General features: G+C 48.9%; 1 protein-coding gene across 1 annotated transcript in view; it reads right to left on the bottom strand.

The window, feature by feature from the left end:
• The window catches only part of LOC138301697 (guanylate cyclase 2G-like), a 378,147-nt gene that overhangs the window by 170,871 nt on the left and 182,188 nt on the right, over positions 1–25,088 (bottom strand). Inside the window, exon 12 of the mRNA XM_069242214.1 lies at positions 17,175–17,261. Coding sequence (XP_069098315.1) covers positions 17,175–17,261 — 87 coding nt within the window. The remainder of the gene's footprint in view (positions 1–17,174; positions 17,262–25,088) is intronic.

Here is a 25,088-nt window from a genome sequence, read left to right as displayed (position 1 = left end):
CTCAGTGGATTGTAATTCCTCTTCGAATCTATGCTTTCGCATTTGAGAGGACAGTGATTGTTCCTCTGAATAGGAACCGGTAGTTGGCTCGGTTGCGGGTCGTTTTGGCACCGAAACCATGTCCACGCTCTTTTTCGGCTCCGAGGCGACTTTCCTCTTTTTCGGAGTCGACCCCTCTCGGCGTCGATCCTCCTCGTGCCGCTGTCTCTGCGTCGAGCAGCTTCGGCTCCGCTATCTCGGCGTCGATCTTTGCCGGCAGCACTATCTCGGTCCCGAGATGGCTGGGTGCCTGTGTCTCGACCCGAGTCGGACGATCTCGCCACTATTTCGGCCTTCTTCGGTGCCGATGGTCGGTCACCGAGTTTATGGGTTGAGCCATGGCCTGATGGCAGTGGCGTCCCCTGGGCCTTGTCAGTTTTCTTATGTGCTATCTTCGACGTCTTACTCACTGTTTCATGGTCGTCGAATTCGTACGAGTCCGATTCATGGATCGAGAAGGCTTCTACTTATTCTTGTTCCTCGAAATCTCGGTGTCCTGTCGGCGTGGACGCCATTTGCAGTCTTCTGGCTCGGCGGTCACGGAGCGTTTTTCGGGACCGGAACGCACGACAGGCCTCACAAGTTTCTTCCCTGTGCTCGGGCGACAGGCACAGGTTACAGACCGAATGTTGGTCTGTATATGGGTATTTGTTGTGGCATTTAGGACAGAAACGGAACGGGGTCCGTTCCATCAGCGTCGATGTCACACGCGGTCGGGCCGACCAGGCCCCGACGGGGGATCGAAAACTACCCCGAAGGGCAACGGAGATGTTATCGTATTGATGCGATGTCGATGCTATCTAACCCGATCCCGAGCGCAACAATACCGACGTAATTTTCCGATTTTGAGCTAACTTTCCGTTCCGAAACCCGGAGCGAAAGGAACACGTCCGAACCCGATGGCGGAAAGAAAACAATCGAAGATGGAGTTGACGCCCATGCGCAATGGAGACAAAGAGGAGGAGTCCCTTGGTCCCGTGACTCGAAAGACTTCTTCGAAGAAAAACAACTTGTAACACTCCGACCCAACACCAGATGGCGGGCTATGCACAACATGTGTATCTACAGCGACAGATGCCATCGAACAAAGGGGTTACGTACCATAGTTTCCGCTGACGTATGGAATAAGCTGTAGTTTGCCACTAACAAGATTCTATAACCAAGAGTACATACAGTATTTTTATTCTAACTACGAAGTAGTGTTTTCATATGTTCCTTTTATTAGATATCTGAGTAGAATAGCTAGAGAGCATGATATAGTGCTAGTTAGGGGATTCTTTGAGCCTACACTAGCCTTTAGGACAGCCTATGCACATTGTAATAACTTGACATGCTTGCTTCTACCTTTAGAAAAGAGCTTTATAGGGCATACTGATTATAGGAGAAAAGCATTAAAAGAAAAATTAGAAAAAGGTTTAGAGAAAAGAACTTACAAGAATGATTATGCTTACACTGCTATTAAAACGCAAGGGAAATTAGCATTAGATGCATTACGTAGGGAAGCTTTGTTTATATAGGCCAAAATCACGCACTGACACTTTATTTTTGGGAACGAGTGAATGTAGGCATGTTTTTTTGTTTCAGAGTAAATGGACTTTTAAGCTGAATGGTCAGGACCCTGGGATTCCTGGAATGTATTATATTTGTGGACTTAATGCTTATTACCGTCTTCCAAGAGGATGGTATTTGTTATTACAGTTTTCCCTAAAATTTACCAGATAACTTAAAGAAGTTTCCGAAATTGCCTGAATTACATTATAAGCGACAGAGGAGGGAAACCTCTTCTGCAATTGTGGGAGATATCTTTGGTGCAGTAATTCCTAAGTGGGAGTCATTCTGAATTTGATCAAGATACGAAAGTTGTCTACTATTGTGGATAACATGCTGACAAATTTTACAGGAGCAATACTCCTGATAGATACTGAATTAACAGTGGATGGAGCTATGACGCTTCAAAATAGGCTTGCTTTAGACATTCTTCTAGCGAAAGACGGCAGAGTCTGTAGGATGATTAATGCTAGGTATTGTTGTTCGTACATCCCGAACAATGATAGGGAGATAAGAGACTTACTTAATAATCTGACTAATTCAACCAGGTATATTTGGGAGAAAGTTGGAAAAGGATTTGCTTCAGTGGGAAATCGGCTCAGTCAAATTTGGAAGGTGGTATTGTTAAAAATCATACAGGGAATATTAATTGTGATCTAAAAATAATCAGAGGAGGGAAGTACGAAACAGGGAAAGAATCTATAGGGAAGCCTTAAGACGGAGACAAAATACAGCTGAAACAGAATTATGAAATGTTGGAAATTGAAAGGTGTGATGACATATTTAGTCATCAGAGGAGGGACTGTTGACGCAGATATGCTAATTAGAAATTATTAATGAATGTTTATGTGTTTTGATTAATGAAAAGTTCATAGAGAAATTAATCGTAGAGAAAATAATGTGCCCGTTTGAAAATCTAGTTATATGTCATATTGAGATATATACATATGTTTTGCATTAATTTGTAGAATTAATTTAGCTGAAGTCGTGGCTTACTTGCAAGGCCTCATAAAGAAGCTGATTTAGTAGAACATGCTGGAGGGAAGCGACAATGCTAACCTGACCCTGAACCACCCAATGTTAAAGTTTTCTTAGCTAGAATTTTCTGCAATGTACCGACTGACAGGAGATGATGAAGTCAATTTGATACAATTATGTGTAGGGTAGGCTAATTTACTTTCCCAGGACTTGAACAATGACTGAAGAGGAACATGAACATTTTCGATACCTGATGAGCCGGATGATGAAGACATCGTACAGTGTACCAATCCATGAACTGAGAAAGACGAAGGTGGTCATTCCAACCTCGGCGGTAAAAGGCGCTTACCGCCGTTCAGAAGACCGCCATAACACCGCCGCGGCCGCGGTAAACCGCCACGGTCATTCTGACCCACAACAGGCAAACCGCCAAAATACAGACATCCACAAAAGTCCGCCACACCAAAGGCCAGCGGGAAACTGGCGATGACCAAACCTCCACCGTCACGCCAACAGAAATACGCCCACACTATCACGACACACGAATCCACGCGGCGGTCTTTCAACCGCGGTATTCCATTGGCGGTACACACGGCCGCGGTCAAAATAAACACACACTTACAAAATACAACCACATTGGACAATTCAAAATGCACACACCTGAGACACATACACACACCACTCCCACACACCCAATTAAATTTAAAACACACACCCACATCACCCACAAACCTCCACTCCTAGAGATTTGTGAACACGCACCGAGAAAAGACATCCGAGCACCCAGACGCCCAATTCACTGTCACCCAGCAATATTTGCACGCACTTCACACAACACAACAATACACATCACCACACTTAGCAGCACACAATCCACCCCACACATCACCCACACCACCCCATGGCACTGCAAAGACACCCCAGGTTCTCTGATGATGAACTCAGGGTCATGGTGGAGGAAATTGTACGAGTAGAGCCACAGCTGTTCGGGGCACAGGTGCAGCACACCACCATTGCCAGGAAGATGGAGCTATGGAGCAGAATAGTGGACAGGGTCAACGCTGTGGGACAGCACCCAAGAAATCGGGACGACATCAGGAAGAGGTGGAACGACCAACGGGGGAAGGTGCGTTCCATGGTATCCAGGCACAACATCGCGGTGCAGAAGACTGGCGGCGGACCCCCACCTCCTCCCCCAGAATTTACAACATGGGAGGAGCAAGTCTTGAACATCCTGCATCCTGAGGGCCTCGCAGGAGTAGGCGGAGGAATGGACTCTGGTAAGGCAAATCTTAACTACTTCTCCCCCCCACCCCACCTGCATGCCAACTCCTACCCCCACCCTCACCCTCACCCCCATCACATCCTACTCCTTGCAACTTTCTCACCATCACAACCCACCCATCCCAACACCTAGCCCTGCATGCGTCCACAAAGCATGGACACCCATCACCTAAGCATGCCCACTGCACATACACATACAAACCCCCCCCCCCCAACCACCGTCACAACAGCCCCCACAAAGGAATGCCAGCACTTGGGTACACAGGCACCCACCCATTGCACGCTATGACACACACAGAAGCAATAACCATGCTTTTATACCCCTGCAGGACCCGAACGCCACGTCACCGCGCAGGAGGGTCCACAAATGTCCCCTCCACCCCCAGAAGAGGCCCACAATGAGGACAGCAGCTCTGTCTCCCTGGATCTAGATGACCAGCCCAGCCCATCGGGGACCTCGGGACAGTCGGTTCCCCTCACACAGCCACAGGCCACAGTAGACCTTCCCCCCTTTGGGAACACCAGCACAGCACCCACCCAGCGGGCCCATACCTCTGTCCCCAGGACACGTCAATCAGCGGTGTGTCCACCACTACAGGGAACCCAGGCTAACCCACCACCCCAACAACAACAGGGACCTGGCGGCAGTGGTAGTGGGCACACGGTCCAGGGGACAGAGGCCCAGGGAAACAGGGGAACTGGGAGGGCTGCTGTGCGACAGGGGGGGGGACAGGCCCAGGGAACCCACTCTCCACGAGGCCCTCTCCTCCATCATGGGAGCATACCACCGCTCCCAGGAGACGATGGCGACGGTCCTGGCTAGGTTTCAGGAGATCCAGCTTCTGCAGGAGGAACAGTATATGGGGTTCAGGGAGGAACTAAGAAACATCAGTTCCGCCATGGGTACCATCGTAGTGGCCCTGAATGAGGTAGTCACGACATTGCAGAACACTGTGGCACCTCAACGGGCCCCTGACACTAGCATGCACCAAGAACTGCCTACCACCTCCGCCGGCGCTAGTGGACAGGAGGCCCAGACACAAGACCAACAGGCCACCAGAACCCCACCCCCTGCAGAAGGAGAACCACCCCGCAAGCGGGCCCTGAGATCCAGGAAGAAGACAGAGTAAGATGTCAAGACCCCCGCCAGCAAAGGATACCGCCCTGATTGTCATCCCACTGTCCCACATTGTCACCCTGTCCAACCTTAGACTGCCCCTGCTCCACTTCCCACAGCCATTTGGACAATGCCCCTGTGAAACTGATAGTCTGGACTCTGCCATGGACAATCCTCCACCATCACCCCTCACCGATTTGCAACCACCCATCCAATGTAGAGCACTTGAATAAAAACACTTATTGCACAAAACAATCTGGAGTCTGGCAGTCATTTAGAACAAATGTATTAGACATGAACGTGCCAAAATGTTCATTCACATTGTGATGGTAACAAACCGCTGTCACACAGCTGTAGTCCATGGGGAAAAAGTCAGACAGTAGAGAGGTAGGAGTCATTAAGTAAATGTAATATGCCGGTGTCTACTCTTACCTGTGTGTCACTGAAAATACTGCTGTATTACTGTGTTCCTGTTCTCTATTTCGTCCTCTTCGGCTTCCTCCTCTTCACTCTCCACAGGCTCCACAGCTGCTACAACACCACCATCTGGACCATCTTCCTGCAGAAAAGGCACCTGGCGGCGCAAACCCAGGTTGTGAAGCATACAGCAGGCCACGATGATCTGGCACACCTTCTTTGGTGAGTACATTAGGGATCCACCTGTCATATGGAGGCACCTGAACCTGGCCTTCAGGAGGCCAAAGGTTCGCTCGATCACCCTCCTAGTCCGCCCATGGGCCTCATTGTACCGTTCCTCTGCCCTTGTCCTGGGATTCCTCACTGGGGTCAGTAGCCAGGACAGGTTGGGGTAACCAGAGTCCCCTAATAGCCACACCCGGTGCCTCTGGAGTTGACCCATCACATACGGGATGCTGCTATTCCGCAGGATGTAGGCGTCATGCACTGACCCAGGGAACTTGGCATTAACATGGGAGATGTACTGGTCAGCCAAACACACCATCTGTACATTCATCGAATGATAACTCTTCCGGTTCCTGTACACCTGTTCACTCCTGCTGGGGGGGACCAAAGCAACATGTGTCCCATCAATTGCACCTATGATGTTGGGGATATGTCCAAGGGCATAGAAGTCACCCTTCACTGTAGGCAAATCCCCCACCTCAGGGAAAACGATGTAGCTCTGCATGTGTTTCAGCAGGGCAGACAACACTCTGGACAACACCTTGGAAAACATAGGCTGGGACATCCCTGATGATATGGCCACTGTTGTTTGAAATGACCCACTTGCTAAGAAATGGAGTACTGACAGCACCTGCACTAGAGGGGGGATCCCTGTGGGTTGGCGGATGGGTGACATCAGGTCTGGCTCCAGCTGGGCACACAGTTCCTGTATAGTGGCTCGGTCAAGCCTGTATGTCAGTATGACATGTCGTTCCTCCATTGTCGACAGGTCCTCCAGCGGTCTGTACACGGGAAGATTCCTCCATCTCCTCGCATGTCCCAGCGGACGGTGCCTATGAAGGACAACAGCGAGCACAGAGTCAAGCAACCCACAGGTACGTAACCACAGCTTGTACATAGCACGATTCCCAATGCATTGAATGGCTTGTATGAGTGTTGGTGCATGGCCTAGGTATGTGTGGCGCAGTTGGTAAATAGGCCATGTGGGCCCTTGAAATGGCGGCTGCCTGACCTGTGACAGTGGGATGTGAGGTCAATGCGCTGGCGTGGCACACCGCGGCGGTAGGCGGTCGAAGACCGCTGTGCTAAGCCGCATTGGTTAACATAGAACCCTATGGGTTTCAGGAGCCTATGACGATGTGCGCCGGCGGTCGTGGTACGCACCGCCGCGGTACGCACCGCCATGGGCGTGACCGCCATTTTTTATCTGCTTAATCACTCGATACCTGATCTTCGACAGGAGAGGACCTACACTGCAAGTGCTGCTGTGACTCGGTCTGGAAGAGGCAATGGCTCATGCGACTGGGGAAAGGGCCCCTGCCTTCACTGCGGAGGAGTTGGAGAAACTTGTGGATGGGGTCCTCCCCCAGTATGCGCAACTCTACGGTCCTCCAGACCAACAGGTAAGTACACTGGGACCATGCTTAGTGGGCAATGCCTGGGTTGAGTCGGGTGGATGAAAGATGGTGGGGAGGGGAGCGATTGAGGCATGCATCAAACGACAGATGAGAGCATGTGCCACATGGCAAGGGTGGGGATGGGGGGCCACTCACATCGAGCATGCAGAAGGTGATGACAATTTTTCTCTCCCTGTACATGTCACATAGGTCAGCGCCCACCAGAAAGTCGCGATTTGGGGTGCCATCGCCAAGGACATCCGGACCCTGGGGGTCCACAACAGACGGGGCACCCACTGCCGGAAGAGGTGGGAGGACATCCGACGCGGGAGCAGGAAGACGGCGGAGGCTCTGCTGGGGATGGCCTCCCAACGTAGGAGGGGTGCCAGTCGTCAATTGACCCCCCTGATGTCCCGGATCCTGGCGGTGGCCTACCCCGATTTGGATGGGTGCGTGAGGACATCACAGCAGACACAAGGGGGTGAGTACAAATACATTCTGCTGACTTTGCGTGCAGTGGAGGTGTCTGGGTGGGGGAGGAGGGCTGTGGGTATCCCTAGGCCAGGGCGATTTCTGTAGGCTAGGGTCCTCCGTAAGGCATGACCCTGTGCCCCCGCCCCCCACCTCTGTAGGGTGCCAAGTACAGGTATCCATGACCCTGTGTCATCTATGTGTGCAGTTGTCGTCCATAGGCTTGTAGGCCATGTCCCACGGATTGTGTAGTGGACCCCAACTGCGTGGCGTAGTGCAGGGGGCTTCTGTGTCTGTCTTGTCCGCCAACGGTAGCGGTAATCCATGCACTCAACATGTCTTTATTTCTCCTCCCCCCCTTTTTTGTGGTCTTCCTGTTCATGTGTGCATTAGCATCATCAGGCAGAGGAGAAGTGGCATCGGAGCACGAGGGAGCTGCATCTCACATGGCCATGGCGGGCCATGCAACTGACTCGGATTTCACCAGTGAGACGGAGGGCGAGGGGAGCTCCACAGCGGGGACTTGTGCTGATGTCAGTGACAGCGACTCGTCCTCTGAAGGGAGCTCCCTTGTGGTGGCGGCAACATCCGTGCCCCCCGCAACAACAGGTACAGCCGCCACCCAGCGCACCATCACCGCTCTCCCAGCAGCCCCTCAGCGTTTGCCCCCTGCCCGCTCACCCAGGAAGGTGGGCATCTCCTTCGCCCCAGGCACCTCAGGCCCTGCCCCTGTCACCCCTGCTGCCCTCAGTGAGGAGGTCATTGACCTCCTAAGGACCATCATTGTTGGGCAGTCTACCCTTTTGAATGCCATCCAGGGTGTACAAAGAGAGGTGCACCAGAGTAATGCATACCTGGAGGGCATTCATTCGGGTCAGGCTGCCCATCAGCGATCGTTCAACGCTCTGGCCTCAGCACTGACGGCAGCAATTGTCCCTGTCTCTAGCCTCCCCCCTCCAACTTCCTCCACCCAGACCCAATCCCCTGTACCTCTGCCTATCCCAGACACACCATCAGACCAGCCTGCACACACCTCAACACCCAAGGGAAGCTCATCCAGACATAAGCACCACACATCACACAAGCATTCACACAAGCAACATCAACATGCAGACATACCAACACCCACTGCCTCCACTGTGTCCCCCTCCTCCTCGTCTCCCTCCTCCCTCCCTGTGACGTCTCCACTCACACTTGCATGCACAACATCTTCAGCCACTACGTCCATCACCAGCACACCCACCAGAACACTCCGCACACGTGCAGTCACCACCCCCACTACCATTTACACGTCCCCTATGGCCTCTCCAAGTGTGTCTGTCACCCCCTCCTCCAAACTACACAAACGCAGGCAGCCACCCACCCAACATCCATCCACCTCATGACAGCCTCCAGCCCAAGCACCTGCACCCAAAGACACCAGACTTCACACTCCTACAACCACATCCTCTTCCTCCACTCCCATACCCACTACACCTACCCGTCCCTCTCTTTCCAAATTGATTTTCCTTTCCAAACTTGACCTCTTTTCTACAACTCCCCCACCCCGTCCGTCTCATAAGACTCCAATCAGCACCTCAGCCACCACAAAACCGGGACCAGTGAAGACTGTTGTCCATGGACTGTGGAGTCCCCCACCCTCAAGGGCATCCAGTTCAGCTAGGAGCCAAGGCACGGCCAGCCCACCACCGGAAAAGCCTCCTAAGATTGCCAGTGCCCGGCGCGAGCGACCAAAGACCCCACGGTCCAAAATCCCTACATTGGCACCGTCAGGAAGTGAGGTGCCACCTGGCACACCGCCAAAGGTGGGAAAAGGCCACAAGCGTGCAGGGAAGGGTGGGAAGGGCAGCACGCCGACAAGTCCGGCAGCAGGCCAGCTGGCCAGGAGGGCCCCACCAGCCCCATCCCAGGTGTGCAGGAGGACACACACAGGCCCGGTACTGCAGCCCAGGAGGGCCCCGCCAGCCACAGCCCAGCTGCCCAGGAGGGCCCCGCCAGCCACAGCCCAGCTGCCCAGGAGGGCCCCGCCAGCCACAGCCCAGATGCCCAGGAGGGCCCCACCAGTCAAGCCCAGCTGGGCAATGAAGGACCACCAGCCAGAGCCCAGCTGGGCAATGACGGACCGCCAGCCACAGCCCAGCTGGGCAATGAAGGACCGCCAACTCAAGCACCGCTGAACATGGCAAGGACTGCCAAGGCAAGCACCGATGAACAGGGCAAGGACCGCCAAGGCAAGCACCGCTGAACAGGGCAAGGACCGCCAAGGCAAGCACAGCTGAACAGGGCAAGCACCGCCAAGGCAAGCACCGCTGAACAGGGCAAGGACCGCCAAGGCAAGCACCGCTGAACAGGGCAAGCACCGCTGAACAGGGCAAGGACCGCTGAACTGGGCCCTTCATCTCAAGCACCGCTCCGCTGGGCACCGCCGTCTCAAGAACCGCTGCACTGGGCCCTTCATCTCAAGCACCGCTGAACTGGGCCCTTCATCTCAAGCACCGCTGAACTGGGCCCTTCATCTCAAGCACCGCTCCGCTGGGCACCGCCGTCTCAAGCACCGCTGAACTGGGCCCTTCATCTCAAGCACCGCTCCGCTGGGCACCGCCGTCTCAAGCACCGCTGAACTGGGCCCTTCATCTCAAGCACCGCTCCGCTGGGCACCGCCGTCTCAAGAACTGCTGCACTGGGCCCTTCATCTCAAGCACCGCTCCCCTGGGCACCGCCGTCTCAAAAACTGCTGCACTGGGCCCTTCATCTCAAGCACCGCTGCACTGGGCCCTTCATCTCAAGCACCGCTGAACAGGGCCCTTCATCTCAAGCACCGCTGAACAGGGCACCGCCGTCTCAAGCACCGCTGAACTGGGCCCTTCATCTCAAGCACCGCTGCACTGGGCCCTTCATCTCAAGCACTGCTCCGCTGGGCACCACCGTCTCAAGAACCGCTGCACTGGGCCCTTCATCTCAAGCACCGCTCCGCTGGGCACCGCCGTCTCAAGCACCACTGAACTGGGCTCTTCATCTCAAGCACCGCTCCTCTGGGAACCGCCGTCTCAAGCACCGCTGCACTGGGCCCTTCATCTCAAGCACCGCTCCGCTGGGCACCGCCGTCTCAAGCACCGCTGAACTGGGCCCTTCATCTCAAGCACCGGTCCGCTGGGCACCGCCGTCTCAAGCACTGCTGAACTGGGCCCTTCATCTCAAGCACCGCTCCGCTGGGCACCGCCGTCTCAAGCACCACTGCACTGGGCCCTTCAGCTCAAGCACCGCACCGCTGGGCACCGCCGTCTCAAGAACCGCTGCACTGTGCCCTTCATCTCAAGCACTGCTCCGCTGGACACCGCCGTCTCAAAAACCGCTGCACTGGGCCCTTCATCTCAAGCACCACTGAACTGGGCCCTTCATCTCAAGCACCGCTGAACAGGGCACCGCCGTCTCAAGCACCGCTGAACTGGGCCCTTCATCTCAAGCACCGCTGCACTGGGCCCTTCATCTCAAGCACCGCTGCACTGGGCCCTTCATCTCAAGCACCGCTCCGCTGGGCACCGCCATCTCAAGCACCGCTGAACTGGGCCCTTCATCTCAAGCACCGCTCCGCTGGGCACCGCCGTCTCAAGCACCGCTGCACTGGGCCCTTCATCTCAAGCACCGCTCCGCTGGGCACCGCCGTCTCAAGCACCGCTGAACTGGGCCCTTCATCTCAAGCACCGCTCCGCTGGGCACCGCCGTCTCAAGCACCGCTGAACTGGGCCCTTCATCTCAAGCACCGCTCCGCTGGGCACCGCCGTCTCAAGCACCGCTGCACTGGGCCCTTCAGCTCAAGCACCGCTCCGCTGGGCACCGCCGTCTCAAGAACCGCTGCACTGGGCCCTTCATCTCAAGCACCGCTCCGCTGGGCCCTTCATCTCAAGCACCGCTGAACTGGGCACTTCATCTCAAGCACCGCTGAACTGGGCCCTTCATCTCAAGCACCACTCCGCTGGGCACCGCCGTCTCAAGCACTGCTGAACTGGGCCCTTCATCTCAAGCACCGCTCCGCTGGGCACCGCCGTCTCAAGCACAGCTGCACTGGGCCCTTCAGCTCAAGCACCGCTCCGCTGGGCACCGCCATCTCAAGAACCGCTGCACTGGGCCCTTCATCTCAAGCACCGCTCCGCTGGGCACCGCCGTCTCAAAAACCGCTGCACTGGGCCCTTCATCTCAAGCACCGCTGCACTGGGCCCTTCATCTCAAGCACCGCTGAACTGGGCCCTTCATCTCAAGCACCGCTGAACAGGGCACCGCCGTCTCAAGCACCGCTGAACTGGGCCCTTCATCTCAAGCAGCGCTGCACTGGGCCCTTCATCTCAAGCACCGCTCCGCTGGGCACCGCCGTCTCAAGCACCGCTGAATTGGGCCCTTCATCTCAAGCACCGCTCCGCTGGGCACCGCCGTCTCAAGCACCGCTGCACTGGGCCCTTCATCTCAAGCACCGCTCCGCTGGGCACCGCCGTCTCAAGCACCGCTGAACTGGGCCCTTCATCTCAAGCACCGCTCCGCTGGGCACTGCCGTCTCAAGCACCGCTGCACTGGGCCCTTCATCTCAAGCACCGCTCCGCTGGGCACCGCCGTCTCAAGCACCGCTGAACTGGGCCCTTCATCTCAAGCACCGCTGCACTGGGCCCTTCATCTCAAGCACCGCTGAACTGGTCCCTTCATCTCAAGCACCGCTGAACTGGGCACTTCATCTCAAGCACCGCTGGCCCATTGGCGGAAGGGGCAGGCCCGCATCTGTGTCGGGCAGGGCTGCACGAAGCACTCTGGGCACTAGTCACCCTCCAGTACCAGTGGAGACTGTTATCCACTTGAGAGACTGTGGCTTTGCACTCCCCAGGATTGAACAGTGGGCAAACCACCCACTGTAGAAACTTGAGAGACTGTGGCTTTGCACTCCCCAGGATGGCACAGTGGGCAACCCACCCACTGTAGAGACTTGAGAGACTGTGGCTTTGCACTCCCCAGGATATGGCAGTGGGCAAGCCACCCACTGTAGAGACTTGAGAGACTGTGGCTTTGCACTCCCCAGGATATGGCAGTGGGCAATCCATCCACTGTAGAGACTTGAGAGACTGTGGCTTTGCACTCCCCAGGATGGCACAGTGGCCATGGAGGCCCCTCGTGGATCTGGCGTCGTGGACTCATCAGGCTGAGGTGCCCCCCTTCCCTTCCCCCTGAGGTGCCTGTAGTTTTCCTATCTGATGCCCCTGCAGTGTTCTCTCCGTTGGAGGCAGGTATCCTGTGTGGGCTTTGCCCATGTGTTTTGGCCCAGTGGCCCACGAACAATGGCTGATGGACATATCGGACTGGACAATTTATGTATATGAAGTTATAGATGTGTGATATATTTTATACTCAGTCTTACAATATAATTCTATATTTATAATCATTTCCTTTTGCCTTTGCATTCTTCCGGGGGGTTTGGGGGTGTAACTGTGATGTGTTGCTATGCATTGATGTGTGTGTTGTAGTGGTTGAGGGTGAGGGTGGGTGTGTCGCATATGTGTGTCCCCGTAATTTTTTGCCTCCCCCTCCCCTGTGTCGTAGGTGCAGTACTCACCGTTGTCTTCTGCGCCGGCGTTCGTGCTCCTGGTAGAGGAGCAGGAAGACAATGGCTGGTAGGATGTGTAGTTCGGGTTCCATGCTGTCCAGATTCCTCGTGGGGTGTATGGAGGTGAGCGTTTTCCGTTTGAAATGTCTGTTTCCGCCGTGTTTTTATCGGCGGGGCTACCGCCCCGGAAAAGGTGGCGGATTGGTGGGTTGTGATAGGGTGGGCGGTACATTGTCTCCCGCCTGTCTGTTGGCGGTGACCGCCGCGCTGTTTGTTTGTCCCGCTGTGGCGGGCGGTGTGTTAAAGTGGCGGTCTCTGTTGGCGGTTTCCGCCAGGGTCAGAATTGCATTTTTTTTACCGCCAGCCTTTTGGTGGTTTGACCGCCGCTTTAACACCGACCGCCAGGGTTGGAATGACCCCCGAAATCCTAAAACTCATAGATATGTAGAATAAAATGTATTGGGTAATGTCATATATGGAGAGCTGATTGACCAATTAGGAATTAGGGGTATGGACTGAAAAACTCTAATAAAAAGTCATGACAAGGGGCTAAAACTTCAGAAGCGAGGGTAAAATTCAGATACGAGGGGTGAATGCTGATGACATCAAGGGACGCGGTCATTGGGCTCATGCTCTTGAGAGCCTGATGCGTTGCTGATCTATTGATGACCTGAAGACGAAGACTGACTTTGATGCTGATCCATTCTGTGGATAGGTAGCTATGACAATGTGACTGATTAACTTTGTGCCTTTCCTTCTAGGTACCACCTGCGCTGTTTTATAGTTTTCTTCTAGCTAGATGTTTTTCCAAATTCATGTTTTTTAAATTGTTTTTGCATGAAATCCCACATTCTGATGCTAATCTGGTTTAGGTAGGTTTCTTTCTGGGTGACGTTGACAGTGACAAATGATTGGAGAACTGATTGCTGAACTCTGCTATTAATGTTGATGTATTAATCTTTGTTGGCTTTCGCTAAGGCTTTTGCTCACATGTTTTCTCAAGTTCTGATTAGATTGTGTTGTTGGTGGTCGCTAATAAACTAATTCTGAGCTGATTAAATAAAGTTTGAGTTAACCAAATGCATTAGAATTGCAATTAATAGGGAAATAAAAATTGTTAAACGCTTTACCGAGTTGTGGTTATTCACGGATTGTTGTTATATTTTGGCTATTAACTAATGATTTTCTTAGTGGTTATTGATTGATTACATTGATTACTGATGTTACTGGTCATCACATGACTAGGATACTCCACGCGATCCAAAAGGTTCATCGGCCTATACGCGTTCCCGTGTAAGTTTACTTATTAAGGACCAGGCGCGTTTGCAACATCATTATGATGGAGAATTCTCCCACATCTTCCCAGCCACGAAAGAGCAGTCTGTCATTTTGAGGAAATACCTTTGTAACAATATATTGGATACCATTTTTACCCCTAAGGTAGCGATGTACTTTATATGCTGCACATTGCAGTCAAGATGCCTTTGTTCTTGCTTTTCTCAATATAATTAATATCATAAGCCTCATCAAAATTATTATAGGAGATAATGTATATGTCAGTCTAGGGCCTTTCAAATACAGTCATCTAACTATACTAATTGTGGCTGTTACTGAAATAAGAATCGAAATAAAAAACTAAAAGGCAATATAGATTGAATAGATATTTGGCATTTACTTTATCCTAATGAAAGCATTTTATTCCCTCATTTCATTGAAAAGATTGAGAGCATCAACACTGTCATTATAAGTATTTATTTTTGTGCACCAGTCATTATTACTATTGACCAGGTACCTAACAAATGCAAGACACAGGCCCCTTAAATTATGAAAAAAATGTCAAATATATGAATGAGGAATCATTTACCCATCATAATGTGGGCTTATAGTTCACCGATTTGGTGTCTTGATTTGGAACCGTTTAAAAACTTTTCTTCATGCCAAAATTATTGGCAATTCATTTGCTAAAACTAAAGTCTCTATCCCTGCGTAAAGTTGCTTGGACACAGATATGTGAGCATCTTTGAGTTTTAAATACAAGGTAACATGCTTTTGGCAATTTGATTTTTTACATTTTGATTGATCTAATGCTGAGTCACTGTGCTGCATTACCCTGCCCCATGGAGACATTCCATGGGTGGTGCATGGGTGTTCCCATGCAATACCCATGGATTTTGACGCATTCCCAGATCTCCCATAAATGGTAGACCTGGGAATGTGCCAAAACTGCAACGCCTCCCCAGGTGAGGCGTAACGAGGAGAATATTTTTTATTTCTCCTTTTTTTTTCCTTTTTCTATGTGTGCTGCAACATTCTGCAGCGCACATAGGAACAGAAAAATGCCTCAGGGGATTGTTGTTGTACAGAAGGGTACCCCTTCCTCCACAGGCACAATCCATGGTGCAAAAGTGCTTGCATTGGCGCTAGGCAGTACATTGTGTGCTGCAAGGCATTAATGCACCATATAATGTTAGATACAGCGCATTCCTGTCCTTTTCCCACCATGTAGAACAGCGCATTAAGGTGAATTGCTCTGCTGTGATGAACTGTGTGAGTTTTTAATAAATGTGTCCCCGTACTTCTTCCATGCGCCTCCTGCTTTGCAACCAAGACATGCTACAAAACAAGTACAAAATCTGTATTCCACTCCAAGTTCTCAAGCCCCCCCTTCTCTTGAGACTTGGACCTGATTTAGAGGCCAGTGGACAGGTTACTCTATCAAAACAGGATGGATATCCCATCCGTCGTATTAAGTGTCATTGGAAATAATATACTTGTAATACAGCGAATGGGATATCCATCACATATGTGTAACCGATTCACTAAACTCTAAATCAGGCCATTAATTCTAAAGGGCTCTTAAATTGCCACAAAACATCTAAGTTTTTAATTGTTAGAAATATTTCCTGAATTATGAAGGAGAGTTTTCTAATGACAAATTCTTGATTTTCCTGGAATCTTGCAGAGCTTTAAGAAATCTAAAAGATTTCTAGAGTTCTTCATATGCACCTTAGCATCCAGGATCAACTTTGCTGCATCCATTAGCTAATGCTTTACAGTGGTTAGCCTACACTTGCTCCTTGATGAAAGATTCCACGAGTACTAAACCAATTTCTTTGCTACTATAATGTATTAGAGCCTCCATCAGAATTTCAATGCTACAAGCACCTGAATGTGATTAAAGAACAGACCAACATTAGTGACTTACAGATACCATAAAACAACTTGAGATATCTCAAATCTTGTAGGTACCCAATGGGTGGCTACATTCATATCCTTAGACATGACTCTTTTGCTCCTTTGAGCATGACCGAGGTTGCCCAAATTTAGAATTTTGGTACAAAGCTTCCACTGCAAACTGTTTAATAAGAACAGTTTGACATTGTATTGTCTTGACCTGCTCTGAAAGGTTGTATGGCCACTATTAAATATCTTCATGGTCAAAACTAAGTTGTATGCTATTGTAGCACATTTTGTGGCTTAGATAGTTACACACACAGAGACAATCCAATGAAGGTGAAATTGTTAAAGTTGTTCATTTGGAGTTCTTCCCATCAAGGTGCTATTTCCAATCTTACACTGATAATCATTTATGCTGAATAATATCCATGTAATTGTGGCATACATGGAGGTTGCTTCTTTTCTAGTAGAAGGTGCTCGCAGAAACAAAAAGACAATGCAAAATGACTTGTGTCATGAGTAGCCAAACTGAGTATTGTTTCAGACTGAAGACAACTCGAGACAATAAAGTGCAAAAGAACAAAAATAAGGCAAGAGGCCTTCAATCTCAGTGCATCCAGGATATGGAACAACATGCCTGTATTAGGGCATCAAAACTGCCCACACTGTGCTCCAACCCTGCTCAAATTGAGGAACGAACTGAAGACACACCTCTTTAAAGAACACTTGATGCAGTCACAGTCTATTTTCACTATTAAAAATCAGCTAGCCCTTCTTTATATGTTGACTGTGCCTTTGCCTTCGACCCTTTACTACACTCAATTGCTAAGTTTGCACTATATAAACCACAAATATAAGCCCATAAATAGATACATTAGTTACCCTTATCCCAACCACTGATGTGCCCTAATGACACTGACACCATCAGTAAGAAACTTACCACACGAAACTCTTGCAGTATAGATGGTTTTCCTATCCCTGCAGACATTGCTTGCTTGTTAAGGTATTTGATGGCAACATGGACTCCCTGAAATAAATATTGCAAAAGTTAAAAGAAAAAAAAGAGACCCACCAATGCTAAACCTACATAACAAAAAAAAACTTTTATTGCATGTCTTACTATTACTGGCAGAGGAATATTAGGTAGATTTATTCCCAAATTTACCAATGAGATAGTTCTTCACCATGACTTTCAGATTATTAGTGTTTTTGACCTAACATGGGCATTTCAGCTCACAGACTTTTACATCCTTGCTATTTGTGTTAGGAGTCTCATATCATGTGAGTCACTGCACTAGGGCATCTAGGTCATAGTTAGATCTGCCATACAACCTCTTAAAAATGGGCATTTATTTTTAAATGGGTAACACATAATTATGATCTTGAATACATCAATCCTCATTTAAGATTACAGAATTCTAAGGTCTCAGACTTGCACATACCCCTTATTTGAAACTTTACACTTGCAAGTCATAACTATATGTTCACTGGGGCTGGCAGGCTGACCGTCATCTGCCAGCCATGTGGAGAGGAGACCACTTTGAAGCTGGCAGTCTCCCCACCAGGCCCATTATGAGGTTTCCACTGCGCTAACCGCAGAAACCTCAGAAAAGTGAGATTTCTGCTGGTCAGCCCAGTGGAACCCATGCAGAGGCATTGGCCTCGGCTCCTTAGGGAGTCGAGGCCAATGTCGTCACACAGAGGCCCTCGGAATACATACTTGGGTGAGGGTGGCTGTACAGGGGACTCCCTGTAGCCCCCAGCACTGTGTTTCTGCCAACTTTTCCATGGAGTGGTCTCCGCCATGGAAAGGCTGGTGGAAACAGGAGTCTTGATCAGCACGGCTTCGCTGACTTTAGTGCCGCCGTAGCTGACCACAAGTCCAACTGCCGACAGCCCGTCAGGAAACTTGCTCCAGGCGGAGATGGCAGTCCGACCGCCAGGGTCGTAATGTGGCAGTCTGACCATCACAGCGAGTCTGGTGGTCCTTGGCCCACCAGACTTGTAAAGAGGCCCTAAATCTTGTTCGATGCTCAAACAATTTAATGATAGAAGTGTTACAGTTGTGCTATCATTCACGAAAATGAAGTGCATTTGACTGCAGTACAATCATGCCTAATCATGCCCTAGCAACACTGAAGACTAAAGACAAAAGCTAGTAGCTCTAAACAACCTACGGAGGTATACACTAAAAATGGTCTATCAACCTCTAGTGAACTAATAAAAAACACCTTACTCTTTATGACTCAAGCCCGCCTGATTCTGGCACTGTGGTGGTACATTTAATACAATATTCAGATTTACCACAGTTTTTTACTTTTCAGCTTGAGAAAATGTGTGAGAGAGTCGGCTATGCTTTTATAGCGCATCTTATGACAAATCCAGCTCAGTGCACTGAATAGTACTACTGGATTTTACAGTAGCGGTCACAGTGAAACTATTGCCCTTTGGTAAGCCAGTGGCTCTGCTGAATATTGACCCAAGTGTGGCCAGTGAGCCTGCCATCTTACTAAAGATTAGGTCTTTCGCCCTACCCCAACTGCAAATTTAGCTGTTTATTTGGAGGAAGTGGATTATTAGCCCAGATCTAAAATTAAATTTGATGTGTGATTCAGTTTGGGAAATGTCAGTGATCATGTACATTTCTTCCTATATTGACAAAAGCTTTATGTTCCAACTAAAATCGCTCCAAAGAGAATCGAAAGGGTACCCTTGAAAATTTGTGACCGACTTTTCAGCGCTGCTGAGTATACCAGCATCCTGAAGGCGTGTGCAACACAACAATTTTATACTACTTTAGTCAAAGACAGATTATGGCGGTCATTATGAACATGGCGGTCCGGACCACCATATTATGTTCATGGCAAGACTGCCGCAGGCATAACTCCGCCACCGCCACCAGGCAGCCCGGTGATGGCAGAGTTACATATCCGATGGATAATGTACCTGTTTTCCCACAGCCTTTCCCTGGCGGTTTAGACTGCCAGGGAAAGGCTGGTGGAATGGGGACCCCTGCACTGCCCATGCACCTGGCATGGGCAGTGCAAGGGCCCCCGTGCACAGCCCCGTCGCGCATGTCACTGCCCGATATATGGGCAGATATGCGCAATGGGTGCTGCTGCACCTGCCGCACTGCTTCATTGCCACTGGCTCCATGTGGAGCCGGCGTCAATGTACAGGCCCAGCTGAATGTTAGTAATGTGGCCGGCGGGGTCTTCAATGCGCTGGTGGTCTGACCGCCAGCGCCGAACTCGGGGAGTTTTCCCGCCGAGTTCATGATGGGGCCCTATGTATTCTCCAGCATAAGGTTTTGTTTTATCACAGTGATGTTGATGCTGAGCCGGTATTCAAAGTTGATAGTTGCAATTTAAATTTTAAGTGCATTTAATTATCATCTAAATTAAAATTATTTAGTTAGGTTGAAGATAAAAATGTATTGAATTCTCTGTGTAGCATGCTTCCTTGAGGGTCACAAAAAGTCTATTTCACTCAGTCGCTGCTATAAAAAATTATTTGGCTTCGCAACTCTGTTATTGGCCATGGAAGCTTTGCATACCTAACAGGCAGCCTTATGCTCACCAGAAAACAAATGACCCGTTTTCAAATGGAGTCATACACAATGAAAAAATAGACGCGACACTCATATCTCAGTTTCGCTATTGAATTACATTATCGTAATACCGTTGTACAATCACCATGAGCGAATACACAGATCTTCTGTGTCAGCAATTATAGCCAACATTATGTCACTTGGCGAAGACTGAAACACGAGAGACAATGATTATTACCTTCATATGAAGACAGCTTCACAGTATTGATGAACAGATACTGCATAAGGAATTGTTATTTTTCTCCAATGGATATTCATTTTTACAAAAATCGGCATGCAAATATACTGAAACCTTTGTAGATCATAACGTTGCATGTGGCATGCATGTGGCATTTTAAATCAAATTCACGGGACGATGTCATATGTCTAGGGATATAAAAATGTAAAATGATATGACCCCTGTATGCATACTCCCTCAATCCTACCTGTGCTTCCTGAGAGGTGCTTTCGATATTACGCTTTTGTGTAGCTTGTACACTGTTCACCTGTTCAGAGTACCCCAGCCGCAGGAAGGAAACCAGAAGGGACACACAGTGTTAATAGCAAATCTTAATTTCAATCTTTGGTCATCTAAACAACCAAATGGGGTGACATGTGGGCAGCCATCATGGGAGGGCACAGCTTTCTATTTAAAAAGGAAACTGAGGAAGCCTGGTGGGATCGAGGATGAAAATTACATTTATTGGAATATTCAAGATCAATTGTCTTCTGGATAGCGTATCACTGAAAATACATCAGAGTCTGTCAATCATCACTTTCTTTAGAGTCTAGAGTATGTTTCAATAACACAGGAGCCATTTTATTACGATGTGCAATAACTCTATTAGGATATGGTGTATTGTTTAACACACCTGCCTTTATCAGTGCATAACACATACTTCCACATATGGAACTTCCACAAGGAAAGACTCATGCTCTTATATTTCTCAGTTTCTTTAGCTTAGAAATAATTGTTTGTGTGAGCACAATCAGTAGGATGAAACAATTGGTGTCATACATGCACCTTTATCAGGGTAGAAAGTGAATTCCTAAAGGCTCATCATCATGACTATATTAATTATATTAAGCATGGTCTAACGTGGGCACATTCAGTTGGATGTGAGTAAAGAGTGGACACAAATCTTCAGTATGATAGAAAGCTCTGTCAGACACATACAATAATAAGGCTATAGAGTATTGTTTCACACATGCACATTCACCAAGTGTTGAACTATTGCCTCACATTATCTCAATGTTTTAATCTTATTTGCCTAAGAAGCACTGTCCAGAAAACACATCTGTCGGACTTGGTCTCATCTTCAGGGTCATTTGCCTTCACTCCTCCATTTTTGTTTGCTGAATTCATTTGGATGGTCTATACCATTGCTAACTAGTGCTAAAGTGTGTGTGCTCTCTCCTCTAAACATGGTAACATTGGCTTATACCCAAATGGCATATTTCATTGACATGTAAGTCCCTTGTAGAGTGGTATACCATAAACCCAGGGCCTGTAAATTAAATACTACTAGTGGGCCTGCAGCACCTATTGTGCCACCGACTTGAGTAGCATTTTAAAACATGGCCTATGCCTGCCATTGCAGCCTGAATACAGTTTTAAACTACCATATCGACTTGGCATTTAAACCCCTTGCCATGTCTTAAACCTCCCTTTTAATACATATAAGTCACCCCAAAGGTAGGCCCTAATTAGCCCATAGGGCAGGGTGCTGTAAATAAAAGGTTGGACATGTACATTCAAGTTTTATGTCTCCTGTTAGTGAAAAACTCCTATTTTTGTTTTTCAGTACTGTGAGGCCTTTCCTATCCCACAGGATAACACTGGACTTCCTTATTACATTTAATAAGCTGTAATTTCTAATTAGGAGCTGGTGACTATGTCACGTTGGTGCCTACAAAATTGTAATAATAAACCCTCTTTAATGGTAAAGTCATATTTTTTATTACAACTTTGAAAATGCCACTTTTAGAAAGTTGATGAAACACAAAAAAGGTAATGGGAAGATTGCTTGCAATTGTTAAACCACTGGCAATCGTTCAGGGTAGCATCCCAACCCATTGTTATTGTGCTCACAATACCCCCTGAGTTTAAGCCCAGCTATAAGCAAATCAGTCTTGACCCTGCTACGCATGAGAACAGTCCAGCCCTAACCGCCAAGCCAAGTCTAACCTGAAAAGGAACACAAGCAACCCAGAGGGGGTTTCACCCTAGTTATGGGTTATCAGCTGGGCACAGCTGGGTTCCAGTGACACAGTGAGTATGGGACCCACATCCGGGCATACCCATGCCACGTATGGCGGTACATGAAACACACAAAAGGTGACAAGAGGAATGAATGCATTTGGTCTAACAACTAGAAATCACTCAGGGTAGCATCCCAACCCATTGTGGGTCCTGGGCTCACTGTTCCCGGGCTGGACTGTTCCCATGAGGAACAGGGCTTTGCATATGGCTGGGTCCAAACTGAAGTGGCATGGTGGGCTAAAATGCTGGATTGAGATGCAGCTATGAATGATTGCCAGTGGCTGAGATCAATTCAAGCATTCAGTCAACCACCTTGTTGTTTTTACACAATTAGAAGGTTGACATTTTCCTGTCCTTAGCCCTTCTGTGCCTGTAGCTTGTTTTGAGTCACATGACAGACTTTGTGAATTCCTCCCAGACAATCACACAATAGGGAGATTAGATGTGCCTGAATAGGCCATCTTCTGGCAGGATGGGGAGATAGAATTGAGCACGGCCCCATTTGCAACTGAATAGCCTGTGCTCTGCCTTTACACAAAGGGCCTAGTGACCCTGCATTGTCACGACAGCCAACTTGACGCCAGGACGGCGGAGGCAGGGAAGTCCATGCACTTCAAAGCCACTGTCCAGAAGCTTCATCAAGACCACACCACTTGCACCAGCAATTTGCGCGAGCCACCGCCAGCCTGTCTCATACTGCACCCTCGACAGCTTGTGGGAGACCACCAGGGAGCGAAGCACCAGCTCTCCATCCATGCTCCCAGCACCATGCTGACAGTTGTTTTGACCACAGGGTCTTGCAGTTCCAGGACCCTGTTTTAATCTAATAAAAACCTTGAATAATTTTTGACTTTTTGCCCCTTCCTTCCAGGAAAACAGTTGCCTGTGATCTTAACACTTCCAGACTGGACTATTGCAATAGTTTGTTTGCTGGATCTTCTTAACAGGTTATACATAAACTTGCTGCTGCCAGTGCCGTCCTTAAACTACTGATAAGAACATCTGCAGCCTTGAAAGCTCTGCCCTGGCCGCTGATATACAAAAGAGTCCTTTTTAAAATCCTCTTAATTACTTTCAGAGCACACAAAGTGACCAGACTGAAATTCCTTACCATTAGGTTCACTCATTACACCATCTGCAGAACCCTGAGATCTCCGCAAGCCAATCTTCTCAAACCGGCCTCTTTTAGACTGAAAACCAGAGGAGGAAAATCCTTCACTGTTTTGGGCGCTAAGGCCTGGAACTCTCTCTGAAGCTACTTACGGTTTATAGACTCGGAACCAGCATTCAGAAAACTTCTAAAGACATGGATCTTTGGAATCTCAGACTCCCTTTGCTATTCTCAAATTTTGTGAAGGTTTTGTTCTTTTTACCGAATGGGGATCCTCCCACCCCTAAGCAGACCCCCTCACCGCATGCTCTGCAATAGCAACAGGATGCTCCTATGGGAGCGTTAGTAGCGCTATATAAATGACAAATTCAATTCAATCCAACCTCCCGCAATGCTCTCCTTGTTCCCTGCAACCCACTTCAATGTGAACTAGATTCTTGGCAAAAAAGTTGAGAAAGTAATAAGTGCAGCAGCTCACTGGTAGCATTTAATGCACATGCACTGGGTACACTTGGTACCATACACTAGGGACTTGTGAGTAAATTAAATGCGCCAGTCAGGAGCATACCAATCCAATGTTGCCATGTTGAAAGAAGGACAAGCACTTTACCACTGGATAGCAGGAGGAAAGGGCACAGAGTTCTACAGCCAGCAAAAATAGGGTTTAGCAAAAAGGCAAAACATTTCTGGGTGACCCTTGAGAAAGGAACAATTTCAAACACATTTGAATGGGCAAGTCCACATTACTGTTAGCTTACCAATCACGATTTGCCAATACATTTACAGTTGGTCACGGCTCGTGTTGTGTAGAAAATCAGTTCTTACCTATATGACTGGGGACACTCTGATAATCTATCTGGTAAATTTGAGATAATTTCAAGCAGGTCAAAAAAATATGATGTAAGAAATTAAAATGTGTCAATTTGAGCCTTGTGTTACCAAAGAACAGCTGGAAAAGTGTACAAGTTTGATTCCACTCACCATCTGTCAATGTTTTTTCCAGTGCGTCATCCCATATTTGTTTAACTGTTAACACCTCTTTTTGTTCACTGGTGTTCAGTGCCCTAAAAAGTCAGGATATTGCATGAGTAGAGTTACCCATCTATATAAATTTAGCTAGAACCACATAGATGGATGGTGCCACACGGAGCCCAACCAGATTTCTCTTGCTGTTCTAGCTATCCCTGCATTCTGGAGTAATTGCCCTGGTTCAACCTGAAACTAGAGTTATGCCTTCTGAAATGTCAGGATATTGTCCACAGGGTGGAGATCAGCAAGCGTGTATCACCCTCTCTTCTGACACTGAATCACAGACTTGTCCCTGACAATCTTTCCAAACAGCTGCAACCACCAGATCTCCAAAGATCGAGGAAACAGGGAATGTTTAACTACCATGTGTGCTACAGCGACTCATGCAGCGGCAGTATGACTGTGTACGGACAGTGATTTGGTACCCCTATCTCCTCCATTAACAAGACAGGGATCGACTCTCCCTCGCAGCATCTATTCAATAATCCCTTCTCTCAATTCTCTTCTGAATTAAAACACTTTGCTGCATGTCTGATCTGTGCTGCAATAAATAACTCCAGATTGGACAGCCCTAGATCTCCCCCTCCACTCTGTATAGTTTGATGGTGTCAAGGCGTACCCTACTTCTGTTACCCGTCACACCAGGGAAATCAAGAGAAAGTCAGGATCTCACATATTGTATTTTGTGAATGGTATAAACAGCGGGGTACAAGCGCCATCTTCACAAGTGCAACATGAGCTCTAGGGGGAGAGTGTTCCTGAAGGCGACTCACCTATGCTTCTTTTCAGAGAAGATAGAAAAGGTTATTGTGCTGTATGCTTTAGCATAATTAATATCACCCATGCATTATGTGTATTGGTA

This window comes from Pleurodeles waltl, chromosome 6 (assembly GCF_031143425.1).
Source record: "Pleurodeles waltl isolate 20211129_DDA chromosome 6, aPleWal1.hap1.20221129, whole genome shotgun sequence".
NCBI lineage: Eukaryota > Metazoa > Chordata > Amphibia > Caudata > Salamandridae > Pleurodeles > Pleurodeles waltl.
The sequence above is the reverse complement of the archived record's forward strand: the minus strand, read 5'-3'. Positions and strand labels throughout refer to the sequence as shown.